Here is a 27,620-nt window from a genome sequence, read left to right as displayed (position 1 = left end):
CTGGTGTACAGCCCCAGTGGGATCAAAAGCCCAGATAAATCTCTCTTACTCTGTATAAAAGTTTTACACAGAACAAGTTCATAAAGTGAAAGAGAGATATGCAAGCTGTTGTTCCCGCCACCACCCAGGTAACATTTATTTACATTGGGATTAATAATAAAGCAGAATGATTTTATTAAGTAGAAAATAGGATTTAAGTGGTTACAAATGATAATAGATCAAAGTAAGCTACTAAGCAAAACAAAACAAAACACTCCAGCTAAGCCTAATACATAAAGAGAAATAGTTGTATATCTTAATTTTTCACCCTTTTTCTACTTATTTCAGGTAAAGACCTTCTTGGGCTTATCTTTTTCTGTTCTGGGTCCAGCAGCTTCTCTCCATCCCCTGTACTTACAATTCTTCTATTTCCGTTAAAAGCATTTTAGGAAAAGAGCATCTAGATTGGCACGGACGCTTTTCTGCAAAAGCACTTTTTGTGGAAAAGCGTCCGTGCCAATCTAGATGCGCTTTTCTGCAAAAAAGCCCCGATCGCCATTTTCGCGATCGGGGCTTTTTTTGCGGAAAACAAATCTGGGCTGCCTACACTGGCCGTTTTGCGCAAAAGTTTTGCGCAAAAGGACTTTTGCCCGAATGGGAGCAGCGTAGTATTTCTGCAAAAACACTGACAATCTTACATGAGATCGTCAGTGCTTTTGTGGAAATTCAAGCGGCCAGTGTAGACAGCTGGCAAGTTTTTCCAGAAAAGCAGCTGATTTTCTGGAAAAACTGGCCAGTCTAGACACAGCCTTAGGGTGGGGAGTAGTCTGTGAAGCCTGCTAAAGACAGTCATTGTTTGCTTCCCATTTCTTAAATAGAATTTCCCCAGGATGGGAAATCTTTGCTTAATTCCTCCTACCCCCATGGAAAAGTGCAAAATTCAAGATGGATTCCAACGTCAGGTGTCATGGTCACATGTCTTTGTAGGACCAACCATAGCCCAGGTTCACTGGAAAAACAAGACTATTCACAGGTAATAGTCTTGAGTACCAGGCCATTAGGTTTCTAAAGTACCACTAATGATTTTTACTAGCACATCTAGATTAATAAACATGTTTATACTGCGTATTTCTAACTTCAAATACAGGAATGATACGTGCACACAAATATAATATACACATTGAGGAGATTATAAGAACTCCAATGATAGATTTCATGCCTCATTTTGCATAAAGCATATTTGAATTATGAATATTCCTATTAAAATACATTTGTATAAGAATATGGGGGGTACAGTGTCACAAAATGATTTTTTAAAAACTTCTCTTTCCACTATGCAATACTTGTCACATTCAGTGCTGCAGGATGTTCCTCCCTGGGTCTCTGTTTCTGCCAGGTCTCCTCAGGAGCTCTGCCAGTTGCAGTTGTTGGCTTATTTCCTCATCTGTTGTGATAGAAAATACAGAAGGAATTGGGAAAAAGAACAGAGTACAGTTATTCATAAAATTAAGACTTCTGCCATAACAGCACATCCCTGCATGTGATAGATAGCAGCACCTTTCCACTGGCTTTCTGTTTCAGTTGAAATTGATTGCAATGTACTCTGTTATTTAATATCTTTGGTCTCTTTTCTCTTGTTATAGTCATGTTACTGAAGATCACCTTGTTTTGTGTGAGTAGAGACGTGGTGAGCAGATGAATCTGTTCAGCCAAGCACCGTTCCAGTAATTAGCTAGCACAATGGAGCATCACAGCAGGGATGAGATGAACTCGAAAGAGGAAAGTCCACAAGTGTGGTCTGAATCTGCTGAACAGGAACAGAATACTGCTCAGGTGACTAGCTGCTCCTAGAAATTTCTTTAATTATTTTGTAGAGCCAGGGACTGGGCTGGGCTTGCTTGCCCAACACTTTTGTACTTAATTACCTGAAGCCTGCCATCTTGTGCTTCAAAAGATAAGCTTGAGAAGAAATCATATCCTAGCCACTCACTGTGTTTTCAAAGTAAAGTTTTAGCAGTTGAACTGAGTGTGAACCAATGCTGTGAAGACTGAGTTTGCAGACAGTCTGAAACAATAGCTCTGAGAGATATTAACTATTACTTTTCATTTTGAGGGGCATGATCTTTGGAACCTTCCACTGATTTTATCATCAGACCTTTGGTTAAAGTTTAAAATGCAGAAGGAGTAATGCGAAAAGGAAATATGTAATTTCCAGTGACCGCTACAGCCCATTCCTTCTTTTATGAGTAAGAATTCATTGAATTAGTTTAACTGATGTCAGTATGATTAATCACATGAAGCCCATAATACTTTGCGTAGTAAATTCCTACCACCATTTTTTTCACTGAAAGTGTAACATATTCATATCATCACACATCTTCTTTTCTTTAATTTTTTTAGCACTGATGTGGATCAGTTCAAAGCATCACTGTCAAGAGTAATACATATGCAAAAATGTTTTTAAACCGTGGTTATTACTGACTCTTAGATTTATAAAAATCTCATTTATTCAACATTGCGCATTTTTTATTCTTTGCATTCCACTCAGTTTGGACAGCAAAACTAAGATTGATCAGTTTCACATTAATTTCAAAGCAGTTTCTTCTTTAGTTCTTAAATATTAGTACGAAACTGTTGCTCAGGGTCTCAGCAGTGTAAAGAATGATTAAAATATATACTAAAAACAAATTTTGGCTGAATTTGCACAGGATTGTGAGTAAGGCCTTGGAATCCTGGTTGTCTGAATAACTTGCTCCCTAGACTTTGCAAGAAATTGCATTTCTCTGTAGCTCAACATCTCCAGCTGTAAAATGGGAATAACAATACTTTCTCTGGCTTTTGCAAAGGAGGGTAGTGCAGATTCATTACTATTTTCACAGCGTCCTGGAAATGAAAGGCACTGAATGAGTGCTAAATATTATTCTCATAATTATTTATTTTTGTTTGTTTGTTTATTGTTTGTAAAATTAGTGCCTAAATTAAGATGGACAGGTATTTTCTTGGAAAAAATTCTGAAAAGGGCAAACAAAATACATTAATTTATAACAAGCTTTAATAAAATTATGTGAATTTTATTTCAGACTCTGAAAGTTTAGTACCTACAGTCTAGCTAAGATACTTTGGAAATGGATACCTAAAATAAGATTCCTAATTCCATATTTAGGTACTTAAATAAGTGGCCCAGTTTTCAAAAATGCTGAGAACTCAGCTCAAAGTTGCAAAGAAGAGACCAGTTGCCTGCTGGCAACAAGATGGAGTACACCGATGGAGTACACCAACTCATTTCAGAAAGGCGACCAAACAATTGGACAAGTGTGGATAACAATTTCAGTCACAATCTGCGATATATGAACTGCTGGCCTGAAGGTGGAATCTCTGTATCCCATTAGCAGTGTTAGGAGCTATCAAATAATTTTTGCAATTATATTTTTTTCCAATCAAATAACTTTCTGCATGTACATCTTACAGGGAAATAGTTCCACATATCACATTCCAACTTTATAGTATATAGTAGTATCATTTGCAGAAGCATCATAGAACATGAGAACTGAAAGGGACCTCGAGAAGTCATCGAGTCAAGTCTGCTACCCAAATGGCAGGACCAAGCACTGAGAGGTGTCTATCTATCCTGCTCTTAAATATCTCCAGTGATTGAGATTCTACAACCTCCCTAGGCAATTTAGATATTTGAAAACCGCTATCATGTCCCCTCTCAGTCTTCTCTTTTCTAATCTAAAGAAGCTCAGTTCTTTCAGTCTTCCCTCATGTCATGTTTTCTACACCTTTAATCGTTTTTGTTGCTTTATGCCATCAGTACATTAATGAATTATTTTAGTTATTCAAATAAGAACTCAGTATTTACTATCCAAATACAGAACTGAATGAATGAAATAATATAAATCCACAAACCATATTAAAATGAATTGAAAAAGTATATATAAATGAACAAGCCTTGTTCTGTGTCACATCAACTTCTTTTTGCTAAAAGCAGAAGGGTGAAGAATGTTAGGAAGGACTGTGTATGAACATTTATGTCTCTAATTAAAATGCAGAGGAAAAAAGAAAGCGTATGGTGCTTTTTATGTCCAGGTTTTGGCCTGGCTGGCATTAGATTAGACTGCTTCATCTAAATTATACAATGTTTTTTGTGTTACGTCCATAAATAATTAGCTATGTAGATTGGACTTAGGAGATCTTTACATGTTGAAGATGGCTATTATGAGTGTGTTTGTGGATACTTTCACATAGGATATTTATTGTATATCATCTTCATTTCTCCTCTAGGTGCACTTTGTCCCTGAAGGTGGAGCAGTGGCACAAATTGTGTACAGTGATGATCAGGACCGGCCCCCTCAGCAAGTCGTCTACACAGCAGATGGAACCTCTTACACTTCAGTGGACACCTCAGAGCACACATTGGTTTACATCCATCCTGTGGAGGCTACGCAGGCATGTGTCATTCCACATCCATCCCCTTTTTGCCCCCTAAGGGCTATACAGAATAATAATTTAATTCAGGGTTAAAACCAGCTACCTACAAAGTTATGTGGTTTGTATAATGGCCATCAGCTATGCACAACTACCTCTCTTGAACCACTGGTGAAGAGGGAATATGTACTGTTCATTCCAATCAACTACATATGTTGTAATCACGCCAAAGCTATTAATCACAAAGTACTGGCTATTTCTCTTCAGTAAGATTGGATTGTAATTAAAACAGAGGTATTTTTTAAAACACATGTAATCCCTGCAGAAATTGTGCCCACACAATATTCCATAAAATGCTAAAAGCTGTAGAAGGACGTGAATACACAGAAGAGGAAGAAGTGCTGCTTAATCCATGTTTTTCTTGGATACAGTCTCCTTATTTTACACAGTGCTGTTCTGGTAATTAATAATAACAAGAGAGTCTGTACTTGTATAGCACTTTTTGTCTGAGGATCTAACCCAGTAGTCCTTATTTTGGCAAAACTATTGATTTCAGAGACCTGATATCTGTCCTGCATTTTTATTAGATTAAATAAGTATCTAATAACTGCTGCTTCTGATATCACATAAAATATATGCTATATATGTATGTATATTTTCTTTTGTATATATATTTAAAGGGAAAGAGATCTTGTTAAGAACAATTAATCCCTTTCGGTATGTCTACACTACCACCCTAGTTCAAACTAGCGTGGTAATGTAGGCAACCGGAGTTGCAAATGAAGCCCGGGATTTGAATTTCCCGGGCTTCATTTGCATAAAGCCGGGCACCGCCATTTTTAAATGTCCGCTAGTGCGGACTCTGTGCCGCGCGGCTACACGCGGCATGGAGTCCGCACTAGCGGACATTTAAAAATGGCGGTGCCCGACTTTATGCAAATGAAGCCCGGGAAATTCAAATCCCGGGCTTCATTTGCAACTCCGGTTGCCTACATTACCCCCCTAGTTCGAATTAGGGTGGTAGTGTAGACATACCTTTTGTTGATATGGCAGCATTAATATTAACATTGTAAAAGAACTGTGTTTGGCATATGGGAGTTGCCTTTTGCCTAAATTTCTACCTACATAATACAACTCTGAGCTAGTATATGCAGACTTTCTCATACTATCATGCATGGACTGCCAGCAGTCTGCAGATCCCATGCAATTTGAGAACAAAGTGGTGAGAGACTGAGGTATTGTGAAAGGAGATGGCTCATGAGTGGTAATTGCCTAGAAAGTTACTAATCAAATATTTAAAAAACTAAATATGCTGTAGAGTGTATAACTAGAACATTAACTTACATTTGAGCACAGTGCATTGTAAAGTACTGATTGCATTTTACAGTATCATGTTTATTCAGCATGCATCTAGAACCCTTCAGACTGTAATATTCTCAAATCTCAGAAGCCAAGCAGAGTTGACCTTTGTCATCACTTTGTTTTCCTGAGGTTTTCTCTTCCCAGAGAAGTGGTGTGAGAAGTGATCATGCTGGTTTACTAGGTGGCACTCCTTAGTCCTGAAACAATACTGGAGGTGTCATGTCTACAAGAATTTAAAAACTAACTTCCTGACCACTTGTACCCATTAAAGATTCCATGCCAAGTTCAAATATAAGAGTTGTTGGCTACATTTTCTTTTAAGGGGAGTTCCCTCACACTTACAGAAGGATGGAATTAGTAGTTTGTCTTCCATCTCCAGCTTCTTTGCTCCTCACTCAATTCCATTTTGGGTAAACGTTTTCCCTATCTAACGCGTCCTGTAATTTCAATAGAATCCATTATGTCTAAATTTTTGCTGTAAATTGTATTGTAGTGTTGCTATCAACTGTTAAACAGCTGCTGTATTTCATCCTAGAGGTTGTTACCCTTTAGCAATGGGGAAAATGATTATTTCATATATTCCGTCAGTAAGGTCTGTAAAGACCTTTTTGGGTATCTGAATGAAAGGTGATATATAAATGTAAAATTATTATCCTTTTATGGAACTGCTGCTAATTTAAGTTTACTTCCTACATATATACCGTTACTTGGGATAAGTTGAATACAGGTGCTACCCACAGTAATATGCACTTCTGAACTTCAATAAAATAAATAATTCTACATAGATTGCTTTTTAGCAAGAGGGTAACTCTTCTTCTGTGATTTGGCAGTATATGGAGACCAGCTTGATAAGCCTTTTTTGCTTTGTTTAGACTTTGTTTACAGATCCGTCCCAAGTGGCTTATGTCCAGCAGGATGCCACAACGCAGCAGGTGAGAAGCATTTTTTTTCCTGAAGGATCCTGTATAACGCAGTGAAACAGCTGTCGGAGCGTAAAGGGGCTCTGTTGTGGATTGCATATGCTATTGTGGATCTTGGAGTTATGTCCAGAACAAATCATGTTCTCTTTTAATGATTCAATACAAGCCTTTTGGTGATCATGAGAAGGAAGCCTTACAATAACAAGCCAGGGCTGTCTTGACCAATGTATGTATAAATGAGTAGAAAGATTATTAGAGAATTCAGCTTTAAACTTTAAAGGGGTGGTTTTGCTACTACACTGGCTTTTTCCTCCTTAATATTATGAAAATTGTTTGACAGCGTCCTTTCAAATGGGAGAATAGAGCTGTGATGATTTTTGTTTTGGCTAATGGCTGCGTCTAGACTGGCAAGTTTTTCCGCAAAAGCAGCTGCTTTTGCGGAAAAACTTGCCAGCTGTCTACACTGGCCGTTTGAATTTCCGCAAGAACATTGACTTCCTACTGTCTGAAAATGCTTTTGCGCAAGAGGGCCAGTGTAGGCAATGCGGTATTGTTTTGCGCAAAAAAGCCCCAGATCGCGAAAATGGCGATAGGGGCTTTCTTGCACAAAACCACGTCTAGATTGGCACAGACGCTTTTCCGCAAAAAATGCTTTTGTGGAAAAGCGTCCGTGCCAATCTAGATGCTCTTTTCCGCAAAAGCAAAACTTTTCCATTAAAAGCATTTGCGGAAAATCATGCCAGTCTAGACATAGCCTTGGTTTTTAGGTAGCTAAGACATCTAGGTTTCCTCCTTCAGGGTTTGAGCCAAGGACCATTGAAGTCAATGGAGTTTTTCTGCTGATCTCAGTGGACTATGGATCAAATTCTTAATTTGCCAAACATTTCTCAGGTATTTCCTAGGAAAGTGATTGTAAAGGCTAAATACTCAAATTGTTTGGTCCATGTCTATTCCAGGCTTTCTGCTTGGTGTGCTCACCAGTTTGAAATTGACTAGAAGTAGCATGAAATTTAGTGCTGTGGTTGTAAAAGCTGGATGATGTAAGGTATTTTTTCTGAGACAGTGAGGAAGAATTATTTTTCATTTTATCTAATATGTACCTAGCAATTGGAAAGTTCAAGGAAATGATAATAAGATAAAGTAATTTCACTTCTAGTTTATTGGTTCAAAGTAATTTCTGATTTAAAAATCATTTGATAGATATTTAGTGGCCTATATGAAGTAAGATGATGGGTTTTAATCAGTTCCACATTACAAAAGCTACCATTACAATTTATTCGAGCCTGCAATCTTATGGGTAGTTGGGGAACAGATTTGAAGGAATGAACAGACATGGAGAGCAAGCTCCTTTCTCACTGCTATGAAGTGACCCTCCAAATCTGGATTGAGGCACATTGGTAGACAACAGTGTGAAGGAAGCTTACTGCACTGTTGTCTGTGCTCTGTCTGTTCTGTGGATAGAGGCATAGTTGCCATTCTGGCATTTTTTACCAGTCTGGATTCACATTGAAAAATAACAAACAAACCCCACCATATTATTGTCCGTATAATCTGTTTTTTCAGCAGGCTTTTAGCTGTAAATATATGATCAAACTTAAATCCAGAAACCTTATATACACAAAGCAAGTTATGTACTTAAAACACAGCAAATATACTGGCTCACATCCCAACTCGTGATAATGATAGGATATACTACATGGGACCTAAGCATTTTATTTTTATATCCCCTAACCTCCCACCAAGGTCCCACCCATACACCAACATCTTTTATGTCATAACTTTCCCAGGCTAGGACTTCCATTTGTTTGTGAACTGTTATCATATCATTAGGGCGGCTGCTGCTTCAGTGAGTATTCTACATACACATTTCCTGTGTGAAATCTGAACTAATCATCACAGTTAAAATAATAATGAAGGCTCCTTTGTCTTTCAAAGGAACTTGATTTGAAAGAGCCATTCCAAGACTTTTGTTAAAAGTAATGTTGGTCCCTTGCAGTGCATTTCATGGAGATGAATGTAACAATGTGTTTGAAGTGTGATATATATGGAGGCTCTAATATGATATCTGCACAGACACAAGCTTTGTTTAAATCCTCATTGCCGGCAGGTCTGGAGTCATGCCACTGAATAATGCTGCCTATCGCATTGCCATTTGGCACCAGGAAATGTCAATGCCAGACAGTTAATTTCAGCTGTCTTCTTGGCAGCAGCCTGATAATTTTCACACTGTTCTTTGCAGCCATAATTTTGAAGCCGTTTTATAAATTAGACCAGTTAAAACAACAACAAACTCCAAGGAACTAGGAACTTGAGTATCCATGTATATTTTGAGGGGGTATTATCTGTTCCCTGAGGGTTCGTCTACACAGCAGTGTTATAATCTACGTCAACGCTACAAGCCATTATTTCAACATAATATTGAAATCATGTTGAGCTGGAGTACTTCTTACTCCACCTCCTGTAACCCCTATTTTATGAGGCGTAAGGGAAGTTGGAGGAAGAGTGCTCTTTTGTCAGACTTCCTGCTGTGTAGACAGCGCCAAAAGCCGAAATAAGCTATTTCGACTTAAGCTACGCAATTGACATAACTCAAGTTGCGTAGCTTATTTCAGCTTTAGCCCTGCTGTGTAGAAGTGCCTTGAGAGAATAATTTGCAGGCTTTTAGGGAATTGCACTAATTTACAGCTCTCTGTTATACTGGCCAATAAATCCATTCTGTTGTGCCCATTCTAGCTCACAGTAAAGTCTAGGTTCTAATATTATTTCTTTTAGAGCAGAATTAGAATTAGAAAATATATACTACCTTTCTATATGTATATATCTATAAGAGGGACTTTCTCCCTTTCTATTCTTGACTGCATATCTTTTGTTCTGGTTTTAGTTCTCTCAAGGTCTCTCTATAGATGGGTGAAGGTTTGTGTCTCAATTGAAAGACTGCTTATAAAATTATAGGCAATTCTAGCACTAGTGCAGTGTGAATGGTTAGGAAAAGTGAAAGTTCAGACAGCACTGTGATGAGCATTATGTAAAATAACTGCATAGATAAGTGGAAAGCAGAAAACAATGCTAACATTTGGAATCTTCTAAGTTTTGAGTGCTCCAACTCTCAGTTTAATCTCATTATTATTAGTTTCTTTAATGCCCGTTGGTTTGTTTAAGGAAAAGAAACAGAGAAGAAATTAAGGAGCTATTTCCTTTGTCACAAGGGAATAGAAAAGGGTGAGAAATATGTGTATATGGGGAGAACCAAAGGAAAAACAAGGTCCCCAGTACACTACTTTTAACAGAACCCAGCTAGCTAAAGGGCATTTGAACACACTTGCAGCTAGCATGGTTTTAATCTAAGACTGGAAAGGACCTTAAATTAAAGTTGAAAGCTGGAGATAGAATATTCCAAAGCTGCAAAATTCAGAACCCGTTTTCCTCAAATTCAGGAATATATAAGTCCAGGTGCTTGGTTCAGGCCCATCACCAAAAACATCTTTCAAAGTCTGCATTTTTTCATGTTGCAAAGAAGCTGTGCATGCAGGGCACTGCCCATATTTAAATGACTGATGAAATGATGCAGTGCTAAAATGAGTGCCTATGATTTTAGGTAACTGTGCTCTTGCCTGCTGCTGCTCAGAGCATGAACCCTACAAACCTCTCCGTGCTCGGCAACGTTGCTGAATCCCCTCGGCAAATGGCTCTGGAGCAGGGGCCACAAACAGACAGAGTAAGTTGCCAGGACCCTGTTTCTTTTAAATGTAAAGGTACTCTGATTTTACTGCCCCATGGAAAGTGATGATTAAATACGTCTGAGTGACGTGGAAAGTGATGCAAAAAACTTTTTTTTTTGGTGAAGGCTTCTAGAGCACTCCACAGTCTCATCATGCAATGTGGAGGGTTTTTTGAGGGAGCGGGGGTATTTGTTCAATGTATCATTGAAACATGGCCTATGGACTGTTCTCTCTGAAGCAATCACTTTAAAATATTTTCCCAAGGCTTTGAATATCAAATTTAGTAATCTCTATTATTCTGTTTGACCAGTGTCTGCTGATTTCTTTTTAGTAGTCTATTAAGACACTTTATATAATCTTTTTGTTATGAGATGCCTATTTTGAAGTTGGGATATTTTGTACAGTGTGTAGAATTTACCTTTGCTTTCTGTGTGAGAGAAGAGAAAGAAAATCTTCATTAAAATCAGAACTAAAACCAAATACCATTTAGCTATAAAGAATCAGCCTCCTTGTCTTATGTTGTTAGGCATTTAGTTCTTAATTATCTGCTGCCTCATTGAACTCTGCCTGTGTGTATGTGCGCGTGTGTATGTGTGAGAGAGTGAGACTGTGAATTCTGCCTCTGTGTAGGGGTTGTTTTCATTTGCTTTTGTGGTAGGAGGGCGATTGTTAGAGACCCAAGGTACTTTCTTCAAGCATGGATGGGGAATGGGTTTTGTTCAGTTGCTAAGATCCAAAATTCTCCTCTCATTTGGTGCATCCTCCTGCTTGTCACTATTTAATGGAGGCGGGTAGATATTTTCACAAAGCTCCTACCCAGCAAGGGTCTCAATATAGTGAAGAATTACAGGACACAGCTTCAGCAGTCATATACACATGATTTCACGATCCCTCATTCTCTAGTTACCAAAGGAAACAAAGAGCTTTGATCCCTTCTGGATAGAAGAGCCATCTAACTCAGTGCTGTGAATTCCTTCCTCAGGCATCATTACCAGTGCATAACCAGGTATTACCTCCTATGGATGCAGTGGATGGTTCTGATCCATTAGCATCTCTGCAGAACCCAATGGGTACAATGGAAACAAAAGAGGAAGATGATGATGATGACGATGAAGATGAAGATGAAGATGAAGACGCGGAAGATACTGATTTGGATGAATGGGACCCAGATCCACCTCGACCTTTTGACCCCCATGATTTATGTAAGTATAAGAGGAAGTATTTAATTTATTGCCCCTTTATGCTTCCCTGGTTGGTAGGTTTTTTTCTCTGCCATTTGGTAAGCGAAGTCAAAGACCATGCAGTGATTTAGAAATTGTAACCATGTTTGGATTGCACCTGCAGTAAATATTCTCACACCAGCCTATCTGACTTTCGCCTGGGGAGGGCAGGGTGGTGGGTTCAAGTCCTGCCCCTTCCTTCCCCTCCCCCCCCCGGAGGGATGGGACAGGACAGCCAACATCCAGGCTGGCCCCGGTGGAAGGCAGAATAAGGGACACCCTGAAGCTAAGGAGGTGGGGTGGCCTGGGGATAGGGCACTTGCCTGGAGAGGGCAGGGGGATGAGGTCAAGTCCCACTCCACTCTCCTCCTCTCCCTGGACAGCCACACTCTCCTCCAGCTGGAGTCCATGGACAGCTGCATTCTCCTCTAGCTGGAGCCTATGAGAAGCTCTCAAGGAGTGAGGGCACTGTTTGCTATAAGTAAATCTGGAGACTTCTCTTCTGTTTCATTTTAAGATGACACCCTACTTAAAGCATAAACAGACCACTGGCCTGACTGGTGTTGCACCTAAAGAAGTTTCTGACAAATAGTCAAGTCAGAGGTGCTTAAAGGAAGATTATATCTTGTGTGTAAGGGCCTTTCTTTATGCCCGTGCATGGGAACTCATGTCCATTATTTATGTCCTCTCTGTGTGTTTTGTAGGGTGTGAAGAGTGTAACAACGCACATCCCTCGGTGTGTCCGAAACATGGACCTTTGCATCCAATCCCAAACCGGCCAGTGCTGACCAGAGCAAGAGCCAGCCTCCCCTTAGTACTTTATATAGACAGATTTTTAGGGGGAGTGTTCTCCAAAAGACGCATTCCCAAGCGCACACAGTTTGGCCCCGTGGAGGGACCGTTGGTCAGACAAACTGAACTGAAAGACTGCTACATCCATTTAAAGGTAACACTGTGCGTGCGTGTGCATGCGTGTGTGTGTGTGTGTGACAGACAAAGAAAGAATGAGAGAGAAAGAGAACGAGAGAGAGACCTTACACTCCTTGTTTTTCATGCCCTAGAGTCTGTTGTTCTGACTTTATCACAGATATTCTCCTGACACCTTCATATCAGTGCAGTGCAACTCTTCCCAACCTCATACAGCAGAGAGCTACTTGTCATCCAGTTAGACTATTGTGCTCTGACATACGTGTCTCATGACCGTGGGTATGATGTTTCACTTTTAGTACAGGCTAATTTCAAGTACCAGCACAAACTTTGCAAATCCATCTCAGGACATTTTGCAGGCATTGCTTTGTGGCATGCTGTGACTTTAGTTGGCTACATTTCTTCTTTCCGCCCCCTCCTCCCCTGACTTCTAGAGGGAAGGGGGATCGTCTTCCTTTTTTAAGTCTGTTTGGATGGAAGAGGAATGGTTGAATGTCTCTGATCTTTTTGCTTACTGATTTGCGAGTAAGGAGTACTCCTTTATTCAGTGGAGGAGAGGCCACAAAGAGCCTTGAGACTCTGTAGAGGCACAGCCTGAAGATTACTGGTCCATCTAAACTAATACATTAGGTCTTCCCCATCTCTGGCTTCGGTGGCCTATTTACAGTGGTACGCCAGGTATAGAAATATGGTCAGTGCAATGAACATAATGCTTCCACTCACCATCTGTGAGTGGCTTCATTGGCTTTGCATGTCCCTGATGATCCTAGATTCCACCGGTGTCTACTTTTAGGCACCTTTTTAAGTTACATCTATTGCCAGAGTCCTGTGGGCAAAGTGAAAATCTCAGCTCTGACTGCATTACCTTCCTCACGGAGAAGCTGTGATTGCCAGAACAGATTTTAAAGGGCTCCAATTCCTTTGTATTATGTGACCACTGTGGAACATTGACCACTCTGTGTATTTTGATTTTTGACTCAGGTGTCTCTTGAGAAGGGCGACAGAAAAGACAGGGATCTACAAGAGGACCTGTGGTTTGAGCTGTCTAGTGAGGCACTTTGTAATTGGATGATGTTTGTACGTCCAGCCCAGAACCACCTGGAGCAGAACCTGGTGGCATACCAATATGGCCACCATATTTATTATACAACAATTAAGAATGTGGAGCCCAAACAGGAACTGAAGGTATGAGACGTTCACCCTTCATAACTCTCCTTTATATTGGGAAAGAAAGTGAATCGAATTGTATAAAAATATCCCAAATACTCAACTCATTTATGTTCCACCTAAGCTACAAATTGAAATCCTGTTATTGCCAGGTCCCTGGACCTGGTTAACTCAAGTGTATACAAGGCCTTAAACATTAGGGCTTATTGCTCTAAAATAGTCTGAGCAATTTCTTAACTTACTTAGCTAGCCAAAACATATGGGGACCTGATCCACAGCCCACTGCAGTCAGGAGAAAAACTGTCATTGATTTCAATAGGCTTTGGATCAGATCCTGAATGAGGAAACTTAAAATAAATGTGTACAAATGAACTTTCTCCCTCTCTCTCGCTCTCCCTCTTTAATAGTGTACTCCTAGCTAGGAATGTAAGCGACTAGTTAACTAGGCCCTTGACTAGTCACTTCTTCCCGCTCTTGCTGCCTCTGTCAGCAAGTGGGGGGAGGCAGCAAGTGGGGGGAGCAGGAACCAGTGTTGGGGGGGAGCTTCTTATCGCTCTCTTTCTCTTCCTCTTTGTCCCATCTGCCACATGTATGTCACTGGTTGTTGGTGTTCTAGTATTCTTTAAAGTAATGAGGTCTCTTGCTTCACCCAACTTTCCTGTGACTTTTGCAGCTTATACTCCACACATGCAATTTAATTTTTATATTTCTACTTGAAAACAATATGAAGTTACATTTTTCCTAGATTGAAAACATTTTATTTTCATGTAAGTTAGGGATGTTAAATATCGGTTAATTGAATAGTTGATTAACCTCATTAATTCTTATAGAATAGTTGAGTAACCTATAGGCTATATCAGAGGCAGTGGCACGGGATGCCAGGCAGGAGCTGGTCCGCAAGGGGAGTCAGTTTAAAAACCAGCTCTCCTTGCAGACCTGCTGTCTGTCGCCCTGTGCGGGGTGACGGCAGCCCCTGTCCAGTGCGGGGTCTGAGCTCCTGGACCCGGCACGAGCCAGAAACGAGCCAGCCTGCCAGCCTGCCTGGCTCCAAATACACTTTAAATGCAGAGTCACTGCTGACCAGCCTGCTAAAAAATTTATTGGGGGGGGGGGGGGGCAAAGGCATGTACTATATAGCAGTAACTGATAAGCTTTTGCTTATTAGTTAATTGGTTAATTAACTACACTATTACATCCCTAATGTAGATTAGCATGGGATGATTGGGAGAAGCTGCTTTAATTTCAAATATCCATCTTGAGAACTAGGGGGCAGGTAGAAAGCTGATTGCTGTTGTCAGGAATTTTCTTGCTGTTCTGTTTCTTCTCTCTCTCTCTCTCTCTCTCTCTCTCTCTCTCTCTCTCTCTCTCTCTCTCTCTCTCTCAGGCCTTCTCTACACACTTGTTTCAAGAGTTTAACAAAAATTTCTTTTAAACCCATGTAGTTAAACTAGAGCAAAATCTGGTATATACACTTTTATTTTGATGAAGGAGTGACACTTTTTCTGTTCCAAAAATGCTGAATTAATATAAGCCTGGTTTGAAGCAGTTTAAGAGTGTCCATATGGCCTTTTGTTCCTGTTTCACTAAACCAATGTGAAATCACACTTTGGGTATAATCAGCATATATTTGCATGTAGATAAGCCTTTAATCTTGTTTTGTGCTTTAGAAGTGTCATTTGGGAGTAAAAAACAGGCTGATAAATAAGAGTTAAAACAGCTTCATTGTATATTTTCTTTTCTCTAATTAGATATTCATGAAACAGTAAGTTGTGTGTGGGAATGGAGCCAGGAGGGTCATTAAAGCAGAAGCTCACATTGCTTGTCAGACTCATAGACCTTTGTTATTAATGAGCTGTTAGTTTCCGTTTTCCAGAAATGTTTGTCCTCTCAGTGCGGTGCCTGGGAAAGAACAAATACCTGCTAATGACTCCAGCATGAATATCATTTTAGGCTTCTGCATAGAAATAAGATTCGGCCCTCCCAAAAGTGAAACACACAAATGTATCATAAACAAAATACAGGACTATGTAGCACTTTAAAGACTAACAAGATGGTTTATTAGATGATGAGCTTTCATGGGCCAGACCCACTTCCTCAGATCAGATAGTGGAAGAAAATAGTCACAACCATATATACCAAAGGATACAACTAAAAAAAATGAACACATATGAAAAGGACAAATCACATTTCAGAACAGAAGGGGGATGCGGGGGGTGCGGGGGGGGAGGGAAGGAAGGTGAATGCCTGTGAGTTAATGATATTAGAGGTGGGGAAGGGTAGATGTCTGTGAGTTAATAGTATTAGAGGTGATAATTGGGGAAGCTATCTTTGTAATGGGTAAGGTAGTTGGGGTCTTCGTTCAGCCCCCTGCGGAGAGTGTCGAATTTTAGCATGAATGCCAGTTCAGAGGATTCCCTTTCAAGTGCAGATTTGAAAGTCTTCTGAAGTAGGATGCAGGTGAGTAGGTCATTAAGACAGTGTCCTTTCTGGTTGAAATGGCAAGAAACTGTTTTTTCTTTGTGATCCTGTCTAATGTCTGTTTTGTGGGCATTGATTCTTTGGCGAAGTGTCTGAGACGTTTGTCCAATGTACATAGCAGACGGACACTTTCGGCACATGATAGCATAGATTATATTTCTGGATGCGCAGGAATATGTATTCTTGATCTTATAACTCACTTGGTTAGGCCCAATAATGGTGTCAGCAGAGTGAATATGTGGACAAAGCTGGCAACGGGGTTTGTTGCAAGGGAAAGTACCAGGGTTGGTATTAGTGTGGTATGTCCTGTGGTTGTTGGTAAGAATCATCTTGAGGTTAGGTGGTTATGTATAGGAGAATATGGGTCTGTCTCCCAGAGCTTCTTGGAGTTTAGTATCCTGTTCCAGTATAGGCTGTTGGTAAGAATCATCTTGAGGTTAGGTGGTTGTCTATAGGAGAATATGGGTCTGTCTCCCAGAGCTTCTTGGAGTTTAGTATCCTGTTCCAGTATAGGCTGTTGGTAAGAATCATCTTGAGGTTAGGTGGTTGTCTATAGGAGAATATGGGTCTGTCTCCCAGAGCTTCTTGGAGTTTAGTATCCTGTTCCAGTATAGGCTGTAATTTATTGATAATGTGTTGGACAGGTTTAAGTTGGGAGCTGTAGGTGATGACAAGTGGTGTTCTATTGTTGGTTTTCTTGGGTCTGTCAGCTAATATCTTTATGGCTGACCTAGAACAACGTTTCCTCAATTTCCATCCCCTTTTACCCCTTCTCTACTTACGCTACATCGATGACATCTTTATGATCTGGACGCATGGCTAAGAAACACTGGAGACATTCCACAGAGATTTCAACAACCTACACCCCACCATTAACCTCAGTCTGGACCATTCCACACGAGAGATCCATTTCCTGGACACCACAGTACAAATCAACAATGGAAAATTGGACACCACCCTCTACAGAAAACCCACTGACTCGTACAGTTAGCTACATGCTTCCAGCTCCCATCCAGCACAAAGAATCAATGCCCAACACAAATGAATCAAATCTGCACTTGAAAGGGAATCCTCTGAACTGGCATTCATGCTAAAATTCGACACTCTCCGCAGGGGGCTGAACAGAGACCCCAACTACCTTTCCCATTACAAAGATAGCTTCCCCAATTATCTCCTCTAATACTATTAACTCACAGACATCTACCCTTCCCCACCTCTAATATCATTAACTCACAGGCATTCACCTTCCTTCCCCCCTCCCCCCACATCCCCCTTCTGTTCTGAAATGTGATTTGTCCTTTTCATATGTGTTCATTTTTTTTAATTGTATCCTTTGGTATATATGGTTGTGACTATTTTCTTCCACTATCTGATCTGAGGAAGTGGGTCTGGCCCACGAAAGCTCATCATCTAATAAACCATCTTGTTAGTCTTTAAAGTGCTACATAGTCCTGTATTTTGTTTCAGCTACACCAGACTAACACGGCTACATTTCTATCATTATTCTAAATGTATCATAAGTCTGTCACTGGAAAGTCTTTGTCTACACCAGTGTTTCTCAACCAGTGGTACAAGTACCCCAGAGGTACTCGACAGAAGTCTGGGGGGGGGGAGGGTACGTCAACACAATCGAAATTTGGAGAAAACTGAATTTTTGTTTTGAGTTTTTTATAGCATTTTATTATTTTTGTACTTTTTACACCCAAAAATTTAATCACCCGCCCGGCTATGATTAAGTTGTTTAAACAAATGTGTTGCAACAGTAGAAAAAAATTGTGCATGTCTGAAAACTATAGGTACTGGGGGTACTTACAATTTTTTTTAAAGGTGTACTTTATAAAAACATGTTGAGAAACACTGGTCTACACTACAGCTTATGTTGCAAGAACTTATGTCGCTAAGAGTTGTGAATAACTGCCTCCTACCCCAGAGAGACATAAGCACCAGTGTGAACAGCTCTCTAGCTGCCCTCCCCAACATTGGGGGTGGATTAATTAAGTCAACTCTTTCCATTGCCATAGTGGAGCTACACAAAAGATCTTACAGAGTCACAGCATCTGTGCAGCTATGTCGCTATAAGCTGTCTAGTGTAGTCATAGCCTAAAATCCCGTTTAAGGCTCATCTTAAAAAAACATTTGTAAGGTCAGTCTTTTTAATGAGATGGGTTGGTAACCTCTGAAACATCACTAGAACCCTGACTGTGATTGTCTTTGCTGAAATCCTTCTCCAAGATTTAGTTTCTGTTTTTTGCTTTCTTCTCTTCTCTCTTGATTAGGTTTCCTAAATCCCTATTCTCTAAATTACAGGGAGTCCAGGTTTTTCTTTACGAAACAGGGGCATGATGTTCTAATCTACTATTATCTCAGATGCATTTTAAAATTAATCTCAGCATGCCCTGCTGCGTATTGTCTGTAAAGAGAAGAACAACCATTTTGTCTTCTTCGAGTGATTGCTCATGTGCATTCCAGTTATGTGTGTGCATGCAGCGTGCACGTGTCGTCGGAAGTTTTTCCCTCAGCAGTATCCTTAGGGCCAGCGGGGAGCCCCCTGGAGTGGCGCTGGTATAGTGGCCCATATATACCCCTACTGGCCCCCTCACCCACTCAGTTCCGTCTTACTGCCGTGACGGTCGTTGGAACAACCCTCAGCTCATCTAACAATAGTTGTCTTCAGTATTGTTTGTTTCTTCACTTAGCTTAAGTACCTGCAATTAAGTTAAAGACTCTTTTGTTGTTTGTTGTTTTCATTGCTGCTCCCCGCCGCGGCGCGCCGTGTGCCTGTGGCAAGGCATACCCGGCCCGCAAGGCTTTAAGTCCTGCAAAAAGTGCCACAAGCCTATGCCCCGTGATGACCCTCATTCCTCATGCTTAAAGTGCATGGGGCTCCTCACAGAAGCCTGCAAAATCTGCAAGGCGTTTAAGCCGTGCACGAAACGCGAGAGAGTCGCGTCTTAAGATCATCCTTATGAAGGCGGCTGTCCAGCTGGTACTGACATTGGAGTCGGCACCGGGTCCTCACAGCGCACCGGTGTCAGTGCAGCCCTCCCCCCCGCACCGTGCCTACAGAGACCTCGATACCAGTCTCAGTCTCCAGCATCGCAGAAGAAGAGGAGGCCTAACAGGGGATGGTCCCCTGCTAGACACACGCCACCCATGACCCTCCTGCTGCTCCTGGACCTGATTACTCAGGACTCGGGCAGGCTCCACTACCCAGACCTGCACTCGCTGCATTTGACAGCATGTAAGCTCCATGGCTAACGGCTGAGGAACTTCAGTGCTCAGAATGGGTCCAGGAAGTATTACTGGGTAGCAGAAAGCCCTCCACTAGGACCACATACCTGGCTAAGTGGAAACGGTTCTGTATCTGGGTTGCCCAAGAGAGGGTACACCCACAGCGAGCTGTGATCCCCTTGATCCTGGATTACCTGTTAGACCTCAGGCTCCAGGACCTTTCTTCCTCCTCTATCAAGGTTCACTTGGCAGCCATTTCGGCCTTCCACCCAGGGGAAGAGGGGAAAACTCTGTTTGCTAACCCAGTGGTCAACAGGTTTCTGAAAGGGTTGGACAGGCCTGTCCCCCAGTGGGACCTAAATCGGGGTCCTTTCCAAACTTATGGGATCCCCGTTCGAACCTTTAGCGACATGTTCCCTTCTATACCTGTCCTATAAGGTGTCTCTCCTGGTGGCACTCACATCTGCCAGGTATCCGAACTCAGGGCGCTCACCTCGGATCGCCTGTACACAGTGTTTTTCAAAGACAAGGTTAGGCTCTGCCTCCACCCAGCTTTTCTGTCCAAGGTAGTGTCTTCTTTCCACACCTTTCAGGTTATTTTCCTGCCAGTCTTTTACCCCAAGCCGCATGCATCTGGGAAAGAACAGGCTTTACACACTTTAGATGTGCGCATGGTGTTAGCTTTTTACTTAGACAGGACAAAACCATTCAGGAAGTCACCTCGTCTCTTTGTGGCCATTGCTGAATAGGTGAGGGGTCAACCTGTGTCCTCCCAGTGGATCTCCTCTTGGATAACCGCTTGTATCAAGAAGTGCTATGCCCTAGTGGTTTCAAAGGTTTGTCATAGTCGGGGGTGATAGTGGGGTAAGCTCCCACTATCTATAAAATGCTCCCATGGCATGCGTCTCCAATACCCTCTGACAACCAAAGTCCAGCTCCTGGCCTTCACGTATGGCTTAGTTTTTTGAGTCCGGCAAAACTGTTTGTACTGACAGGAGAAGGGGCGAAGGCGGGTGACTGGCGCCTTAAAACCAGTTGCTTCGGGCAGGTGGGGCTCATGAGTCTGGGAAGGCCACCCACCTAGGAGAAGGGAAACCCTGATTTAAAACCTCCGCTGCCTTGCGATACCTAGTTATGGGAAAGGCTTTGGGAGTAAACCCTGAGGAAAAATCCGGAGATGGAGCCCCTAAGGCAGTTTGAGGTTGTACTCAACCTCACTCTGGCAGCTCCTGCGACGACATTGGTGCCAAGCTGTACTGGCTTTCGCCTTTCCCTTGGGTTAAATCAGTGGCGTGGAGAGGGGGATCCTGCTGCTGGGCATCAGCCGGTTCTCAACTTACTTGCCCAGGCCTACGCCCTGGAGAGGACACTCCGGCATCGCTTTCTGAGCGGTGACACAACACGGGAAGCAGCAGTTACTGGTATTAAGCCACTGCACTTGATTGTCGTAGAGTGAGGCACCAGAGGTGGCTTCCGACGGTGGAAGAGGTCTTCGGATCTCATTGGGCAGCTACTGCCTGCCTCAAGCTGGGCAGCCCCCAGCCAAATAGGTGCTGCCTCGCCATGGTCCACTTGCTCCACTGGATGTGTGGGGCTTAGGGAATCACCAACAGGTGGATCGTTAACCTTACACCAGGCAAAACAAACAAGCGACAAAGTAATCCAGCCTTCAGGCTGGGCACATGGAAAGTAAGGACCATGTTCTTCTTCAAGTAGTGTCCCCGTGGGTGCTCCACTGTAGGTGAAGGGTTGCCCTGAGCCGCAGATCGGAGCTTTGTATAGCAGTTTCCCCTGTTGAGTCACGCATGCCCAGGAGGCGTCTCGAGCCCTTCCCGCCTCCTGAGGAGCGTGACTCAACCCCCTCCCTTTCAGTTCCTCTTTAACCGCCCTCGTCAGCGGACGGAGCACTTAGGAGCTCCCTGTCAGATTATCTGACTGCTTTCCTCTTACTAATTTAGGCATAGTTTAGCTTCCCCTGTTATCCTAGTTACTCTTTCCCTGTTTCTTTATTAAAAAAAAAAAAAAAAAAACCTAGAAATAGGAAAAATAGATTAGTTAAATCCCCCCCCTCAGGGGGGACTTGAACTTACCTCAGACCGAGACTCTGGTGAACCGGCTTTCTCCCGCCTGTCAAACAGGAAACACATAAAGACTTAAAAAAAAAAAAAAAAAAAAAAAAGAAGAAGAAGAAGAAGCAAACCACATAAACTATAACAATATAGTAATTTCAAGAGCGAGAGAGCCTGCAATGTCCGGCTCCTCAGGGTTTAAAAAGTGCGCTCAATGCCGGGACCCAATGCCGGCTTCAGACGGCCACTCTGACTGCATACGGTGTTTGGGGGAGACTCACTCTCCACACAACTGTACCCACTGCAATTCCCTGACGGCAAGAGCCAGAAAAGACCGTGAGCTCTGCCTCAGGATGATTTTATTTGAAAAAGCTCTACAGCCTGCGGGAGAACAATCTGCACCGCAGCAAGAGCCTCTGCCACCTTCCAAAAATACCCCGAGACCCAGGGCATCCCGCTCTCTTCCAGCCTCTTCCTCTCGCAAACATAGAGGAGAGGCACACCAGCATGGGAAGTCCCCTGCCACTAAGGCTTCGGGGCGATCCTCCCACTCCGCGCCGGTATCGGGGCGCTCAACAGCTGAGCGGCCCCGGGAGCGCTCTAAGCAGCCGGCACGGCATGAAAAGCCGCTGCCGCTTCAAACTGCGGTGTCGCTTGCAAGCATGGGAAGCGACAGTCCCGGCTTTCAGTCGTGGACTCAGTACAACAACGAGCGAAGTTTCCACAGTATAGGACGGGCAATGCAGGACACCGCTTTCAGTCCCGGCACTGCTTCAAGCCTCTGCGGCACCCCGGGACCATTCTCAGCAGCCGGCACGGCATGAAAAGCCGGCGCCGCTTCAAACCGCGGTGCCGCTTCACAGCCCGGCACCGCTTCCAGCCCCGGCGCTGCTCCAAGTCTCCGCAGCGCCGAAACCTACATCGCGGCTTAAAGCTGCAGTGCCTCTTAAAGCCACGGCACCGCAGCAAAACAATGGGCAGTCTACGAAGCCTCTGGCAACAGCAGATGCTCCACTGGTCCTCCCACAGCCAGACAAGCAGCCAGATAAGACTCCTAGGGATCAGCCCCAACAAGAGACTGATCCATACAGTGGACATCATGATCTGTGCCTGCCCTCTACTTCTTACTCTCCTGAGGGGTCTCCGTCAAGGCGATCCCCTCCCAGATCGATGTCACCGTCGTCTCTCCACAACGCTCCCCTTCCTGATGATGACCACCACACGGTCTATTCCTCACGACATCCATCACCTGAGAAGGCTCGCTCTCACCATTATAGGGCTCCGCCACAACATGGCCCATGGCACCCATACTGGCCTTACCCACCTCCACCTTATCCACCGCAATGGGGACCGTGGGAACACTGGGAGCCATATGGACACCGCTCCCCACCTTGTTCCATTGCATCCTGGAGAAGTTTGCCTCGGCCACAACCCCTAACTCCAGCAAGTTTTTCGGAGGATGAGGTGGAACGAATCTCAAACAACGACTCAGATACTCAGTCAGTAAACATCACACACTCTGATGCCCTGGATGCACAACCAGAGGACGCCGTAGTACCACCAGACACTGGAACGATTGACGATCTGAAACAGTTCCAAGAACTATTCAAGAGAGTAGCGACAAGCCAGAATGTCTCCCTGCAAGAGGTGCAGAAGAAACAATATCAATTGTTAAAGAATCTACATCCGACACTACAGGGCAAGATTGCCCTACCGATAGACGAGGCAATCATGGAAACTTCAGAAGATCTCTGGAAGACGCCTGCATCTATCCAACCAACTAACAGGAAAATTGACAGAAAGTACTTTGTCCCCTCAAAAGACAATGACTTTCTCTTCACTCACCCACAACCTAATTCACTAGTCGTGGACTCAGTACAACAACGAGCGAAGTTTCCACAGTATAGGACGGGCAATGCAGACAAGGACCACAAAAAGTTGGACTCCTTTGGCAAGAAAGTATACTCCTCTTCAACCCTACAACTCAGAATATCAAATTACTCTGCTCTTTTAGCAAATCACAACTTTGACAACTACTCAAAACTGGGAGAACTAATGGCACATCTCCCCGACTCCAAAAGACCCATCTTAAAATCAATAGTTCATGAGGGCCATATGATCGCCCGCGCCGCTCTCCAAATGGCAATGGATGTAGCTGACACTGCAGACCGAGTTACAGCTACAGCGGTGGTGATGCGTAGAGCCTCTTGGCTCCAGTCATCTGGAGTTCCACGCGAACTCCAGCCCAAAGTGGAGGACTTGCCATTTGACAAACAAAAGCTATTTGCAGCTACTACGGACGAAATGCTCCATAACAGCAAAAATTCTAAGTCCACACTTCGCACGCTAGGCATGGGCACGCCACCATATAAACGCAGACGATACACTCCATATAATTCATATAATCGATACCGATATGGACAATACAATCGACCACAGAGGCCTTATGAGGACAACAGACCAAGACAGAGAGGTCCCAGAAGGCGACCCAACCAAGCCCGCCCACCAGCCAACCAACCATCTAAGCAGCAAATTTGAACATTTGGTCGAGGGTCTGCAAGACCTCCCACTCGATCTCGCACCTCAACATGGCCATCTATTCAACCACCGTTTGCTTGCCTTCCTCCCACAGTGGGAATCCATAACATCGGACTGCTAGGTCCTAGAGATAATTCGAGTGGGCTATACCATCCCTTTTATTTCTATCCCCCCTACCCTTCCCCCTACCCCGTCCCTTTTCAGGGACCACTCTCACGAGGACCTTCTAAAACAAGAAGTCAATTGGCTCCTTGCCATTGGGGCTATAGAAAGGGTACCTCGAGAGTTCCACGGGAGGGGGTTTTACTCAAATTATTTCCTGACCGAAAAAAGAACGGGGGGCTGGAGACCTATATTGGATCTCTGCAAATTGAACAAATTTCTCAAGAGACAGCGTTTCAAGATGGTCACTCTTTCCACAATCATTCCTGCGCTAGATCGAGGGGACTGGTTCGCAGCCCTCGACCTCCAAGATGCCTATTTCCATGTAACCATCCACCCCGCCCACAGACGCTACCTATGCTTCACGTTGGGACTGGACCATTTCCAGTACAAGGTTCTTCCCTTCGGCCTCTCATCAGCCCCGAGGGTATTTTCCAAGGTACTGGCGGTTGTAACCGTGTATCTCAGAGGGCAGAACGTCATCATATTTCCCTACCTAGATGATTGCCTCCTAAAAGGATCCTCATACGCCGAAACCGCCGCTATGATACATACGACCACAGCCCTCCTCAGTCGTCTAGGCCTTCTAATCAACCAAGACAAATCAATTCTGTACCCGGTTCAAGATATAGAGTTCATTGGCGCACGCCTGGACTCACTTACAGCCCGGGCATACCTACCTCAACAATGGTTTGCAACCATGCAAAAAATTATAAACGGGATGCTCGCAGTTCCTACCACCAGAATACTTACATGCCTCCAACTAATGGGACACATGGCTTCCACCACCTACGTAGTCCACCATGCTCGTCTGCACTTCCGATGTTTCCAGCTCTGGATTGCAGCCGTTTATATCCCATCACGACACCCTCGAAACAAAACGGTTACTATCCCACCAGACGTGCTCGCATCCTTACAATGGTGGACAGTGTCAAACAATCTTCTGGCGGGGGTTCCGTTCCAACAAATCGAACCCACTATTCAAATCACCACAGACGCTTCCCTGCTCGGCTGGGGTGCACATATGGATGGCCACGAAGTTCAAGGCAGGTGGTCCCCAAACGAGACACTCTTACATATCAATCTCCTCGAATTGAGAGCAGTAAGAAATGCCTGTGCACACTTTGCCTCCGACATCGCCAATCACACAGTCCGCATCCTAACAGACAATATCTGTACGATGTTCTACATAGACAGGGTGGAGCCCGCTCCCGCTCGCTATGCACGGAGGCTATTTGCCTGTGGAATGCGTGTATCCGCAACCAAGTAACCCTCATAGCATCATACCTGCCCGGAGTGAACAATACCAAAGCGGACTCCCTCAGCCGAAACTTCACCACGGACCACGAATGGGAGTTACATACGGAGGTGGCGAACCCAATTTTCCATCAATGGGGATGGCCATTGATAGACCTCTTCGCTTCTACCCAGAACACCAAATGTCCCCAATTCTGCTCGCGTGTGGGACTTGGCAAACACTCTCTGGGGGATGCCTTCCTAATCAAATGGACAGCCCCCCTACACTACGCCTTTCCTCCCATACCGCTCATCCCAAGAGTTCTGTGCAAGATCCTGAGAGACAAAGCCCTAGTCATCCTGATTGCACCATCATGGTCTCGCCAAACCTGGTACCCATACCTTCACAGGCTAGCGGTCCAGCCACCCCACCCACTACCATACCGGATGGACCTACTGTCTCAGGACAACGGCAAGATACTGCATCCACAACTCAATACCCTGCACCTTCACGCATGGCTTCTCTCTGGTTCTCGGAGGTAGAAGAGCGCTGCTCCCAGCGAGTAAAAGACATCCTCCTCCATAGCAGGAGGCAGTCTACTCGGAAAACTTATCAACAGAAATGGACACGTTTCTGTCATTGGTGACAGCGAGCCAAGGTGGAACCCCGTGCCTCACCACTAAATACCATCCTGGACTACACTCTGAAGCTTAAGGCATCAGGACTGTCAATCTCCTCTCTAAGAGTACACCTCGCTGCAATAGCAGCATTTCATACCTCAGTAGACGGCTTCTCCATTTTTAACCATCCTATTACGAAGAGATTCCTCAAGGGGCTCCAGAATGTGTACTCACCACATAAGGCCCCACCCCCTTTATGGGACCTAAATCTTGTTTTGAATTGCCTCACCAGACCTCCCTTTGAGCCACTGGCAACAGTACCACTTCCCTTCCTTTTTATGAAAGTCTGCTTCCTATTAGCCATTACCTCCGTCAGGAGGGTGAGCGAACTCGGAGCACTAATGTCAGAACCTCCTTACACAGTTTTCACTAAGGATAGGGTAATACTGAGACCCCACCCCAACTTTTTTGCCAAAGATATGTACAGAATTCCACCTCAACGAACCGATCGTATTACCTACCTTTTTCCCAAAACCGCATTCTTCGCAGACAGACGCCAGCCTGCACACTCTGGACATCCGGAGGGCTCTGGCCTTCTTCCTAGAAAGAACAAAACCATTTTGTAAATCCGAAAGACTTTTTATTTCCATTGCTGAACGATCCAAGGGGACACCAATATCATCGCAACGAATCTCAAAGTGGATATCGACATGTATAATCAAATGTCACTCTCTGGGCAATAGACCGTTACAATGCCCACCACGAGCGCATTCTACTCGAGCCACGGCCGCTTCTACAGCCTTTCTGGGCAATGTCCCCTTAAGAGACATTTACCGAGCAGCAACATGGTCTTCAGACCATACTTTTGCTAAACACTACGCTATCCTTCCACAACTCAAGAGCGATTCAGCAGTTGCCACAGCAGTACTCTCTACCACTGCTAAACAATGACTCCGGCTCCCTCCAGCCTTACATTGAATACTGCTTTGTTGTCACCTACAGTGGAGCACCCACGGGGACACTACTCGAAGAAGAAAAGGGAGTTACTCACCTCGTGCAGTAACGAGTGTTCTTCGAGATGTGTGTCCCCGTGGGTGCTCCACGACCCTCCCTACTTCCCCTCTGCTCGGAGTCAAAATTCTCGGGCGGAGACGAGGAACTGAAAGGGAGGGGGTTGAGTCACGCTCCTCAGGAGGCGGGAAGGGCTCGAGACGCCTCCTGGGCATGCGTGACTCAACAGGGGAAACTGCTATACAAAGCTCTGATCTGCGGCTCAGGGCAACCCTTCACCTACAGTGGAGCACCCACGGGGACACACATCTCGAAGAACACTCGTTACTGCACGAGGTGAGTAACTCCCTTATTCCGGGCCTTACTGAAGACCTACAGATCATTAGTAATCCCTGGAAGACAGCCGTCATTAATAATGAGCTGAGAAGACTGCGGATGGACATTGTAGCCCTCCAGGAAACAAGGCTATCGTCCTCTGGATGTCTCTGGGAGAAGGATTTTTCCTTTTTCTGGCACGGGAAGCCTCCAGAAGAGACCAGGGAACACGGTGTT

General features: G+C 43.8%; 1 protein-coding gene and 1 long non-coding RNA gene across 5 annotated transcripts in view; one reads left to right on the top strand and one right to left on the bottom strand.

Annotated features, from left to right (window-relative positions):
* PRDM10 (PR/SET domain 10) overlaps nt 1-27,620 on the top strand; it is a 105,809-nt gene that overhangs the window by 17,232 nt on the left and 60,957 nt on the right. For all 4 annotated transcript variants that reach the window (XM_075909729.2, XM_075909728.2, XM_075909727.2 and 1 more), the window contains exons 2-8: nt 1,623-1,812; nt 4,264-4,428; nt 6,642-6,701; nt 10,285-10,404; nt 11,391-11,610; nt 12,333-12,574; nt 13,537-13,740. In XM_075909729.2, the coding sequence (XP_075765844.1) occupies nt 1,720-1,812; nt 4,264-4,428; nt 6,642-6,701; nt 10,285-10,404; nt 11,391-11,610; nt 12,333-12,574; nt 13,537-13,740 (1,104 nt within the window). In that variant the 5' untranslated portion in view covers nt 1,623-1,719. The remainder of the gene's footprint in view (nt 1-1,622; nt 1,813-4,263; nt 4,429-6,641; nt 6,702-10,284; nt 10,405-11,390; nt 11,611-12,332; nt 12,575-13,536; nt 13,741-27,620) is intronic.
* On the bottom strand, nt 635-27,282 carry LOC142820543 (uncharacterized). Its single transcript, XR_012897764.2, has 4 exons — nt 27,109-27,282; nt 26,579-26,657; nt 21,522-21,558; nt 635-1,423 (listed from the first exon to the last, which is right to left on the bottom strand). It is a non-coding gene; the product is annotated as an uncharacterized LOC142820543 (long non-coding RNA).

The sequence above is a fragment of the Pelodiscus sinensis genome, chromosome 25 (genome assembly GCF_052426305.1).
Source record: "Pelodiscus sinensis isolate ZL-2025 chromosome 25, ASM5242630v1, whole genome shotgun sequence".
Lineage (NCBI taxonomy): Eukaryota > Metazoa > Chordata > Testudines > Trionychidae > Pelodiscus > Pelodiscus sinensis.
The sequence above is the reverse complement of the archived record's forward strand: the minus strand, read 5'-3'. Positions and strand labels throughout refer to the sequence as shown.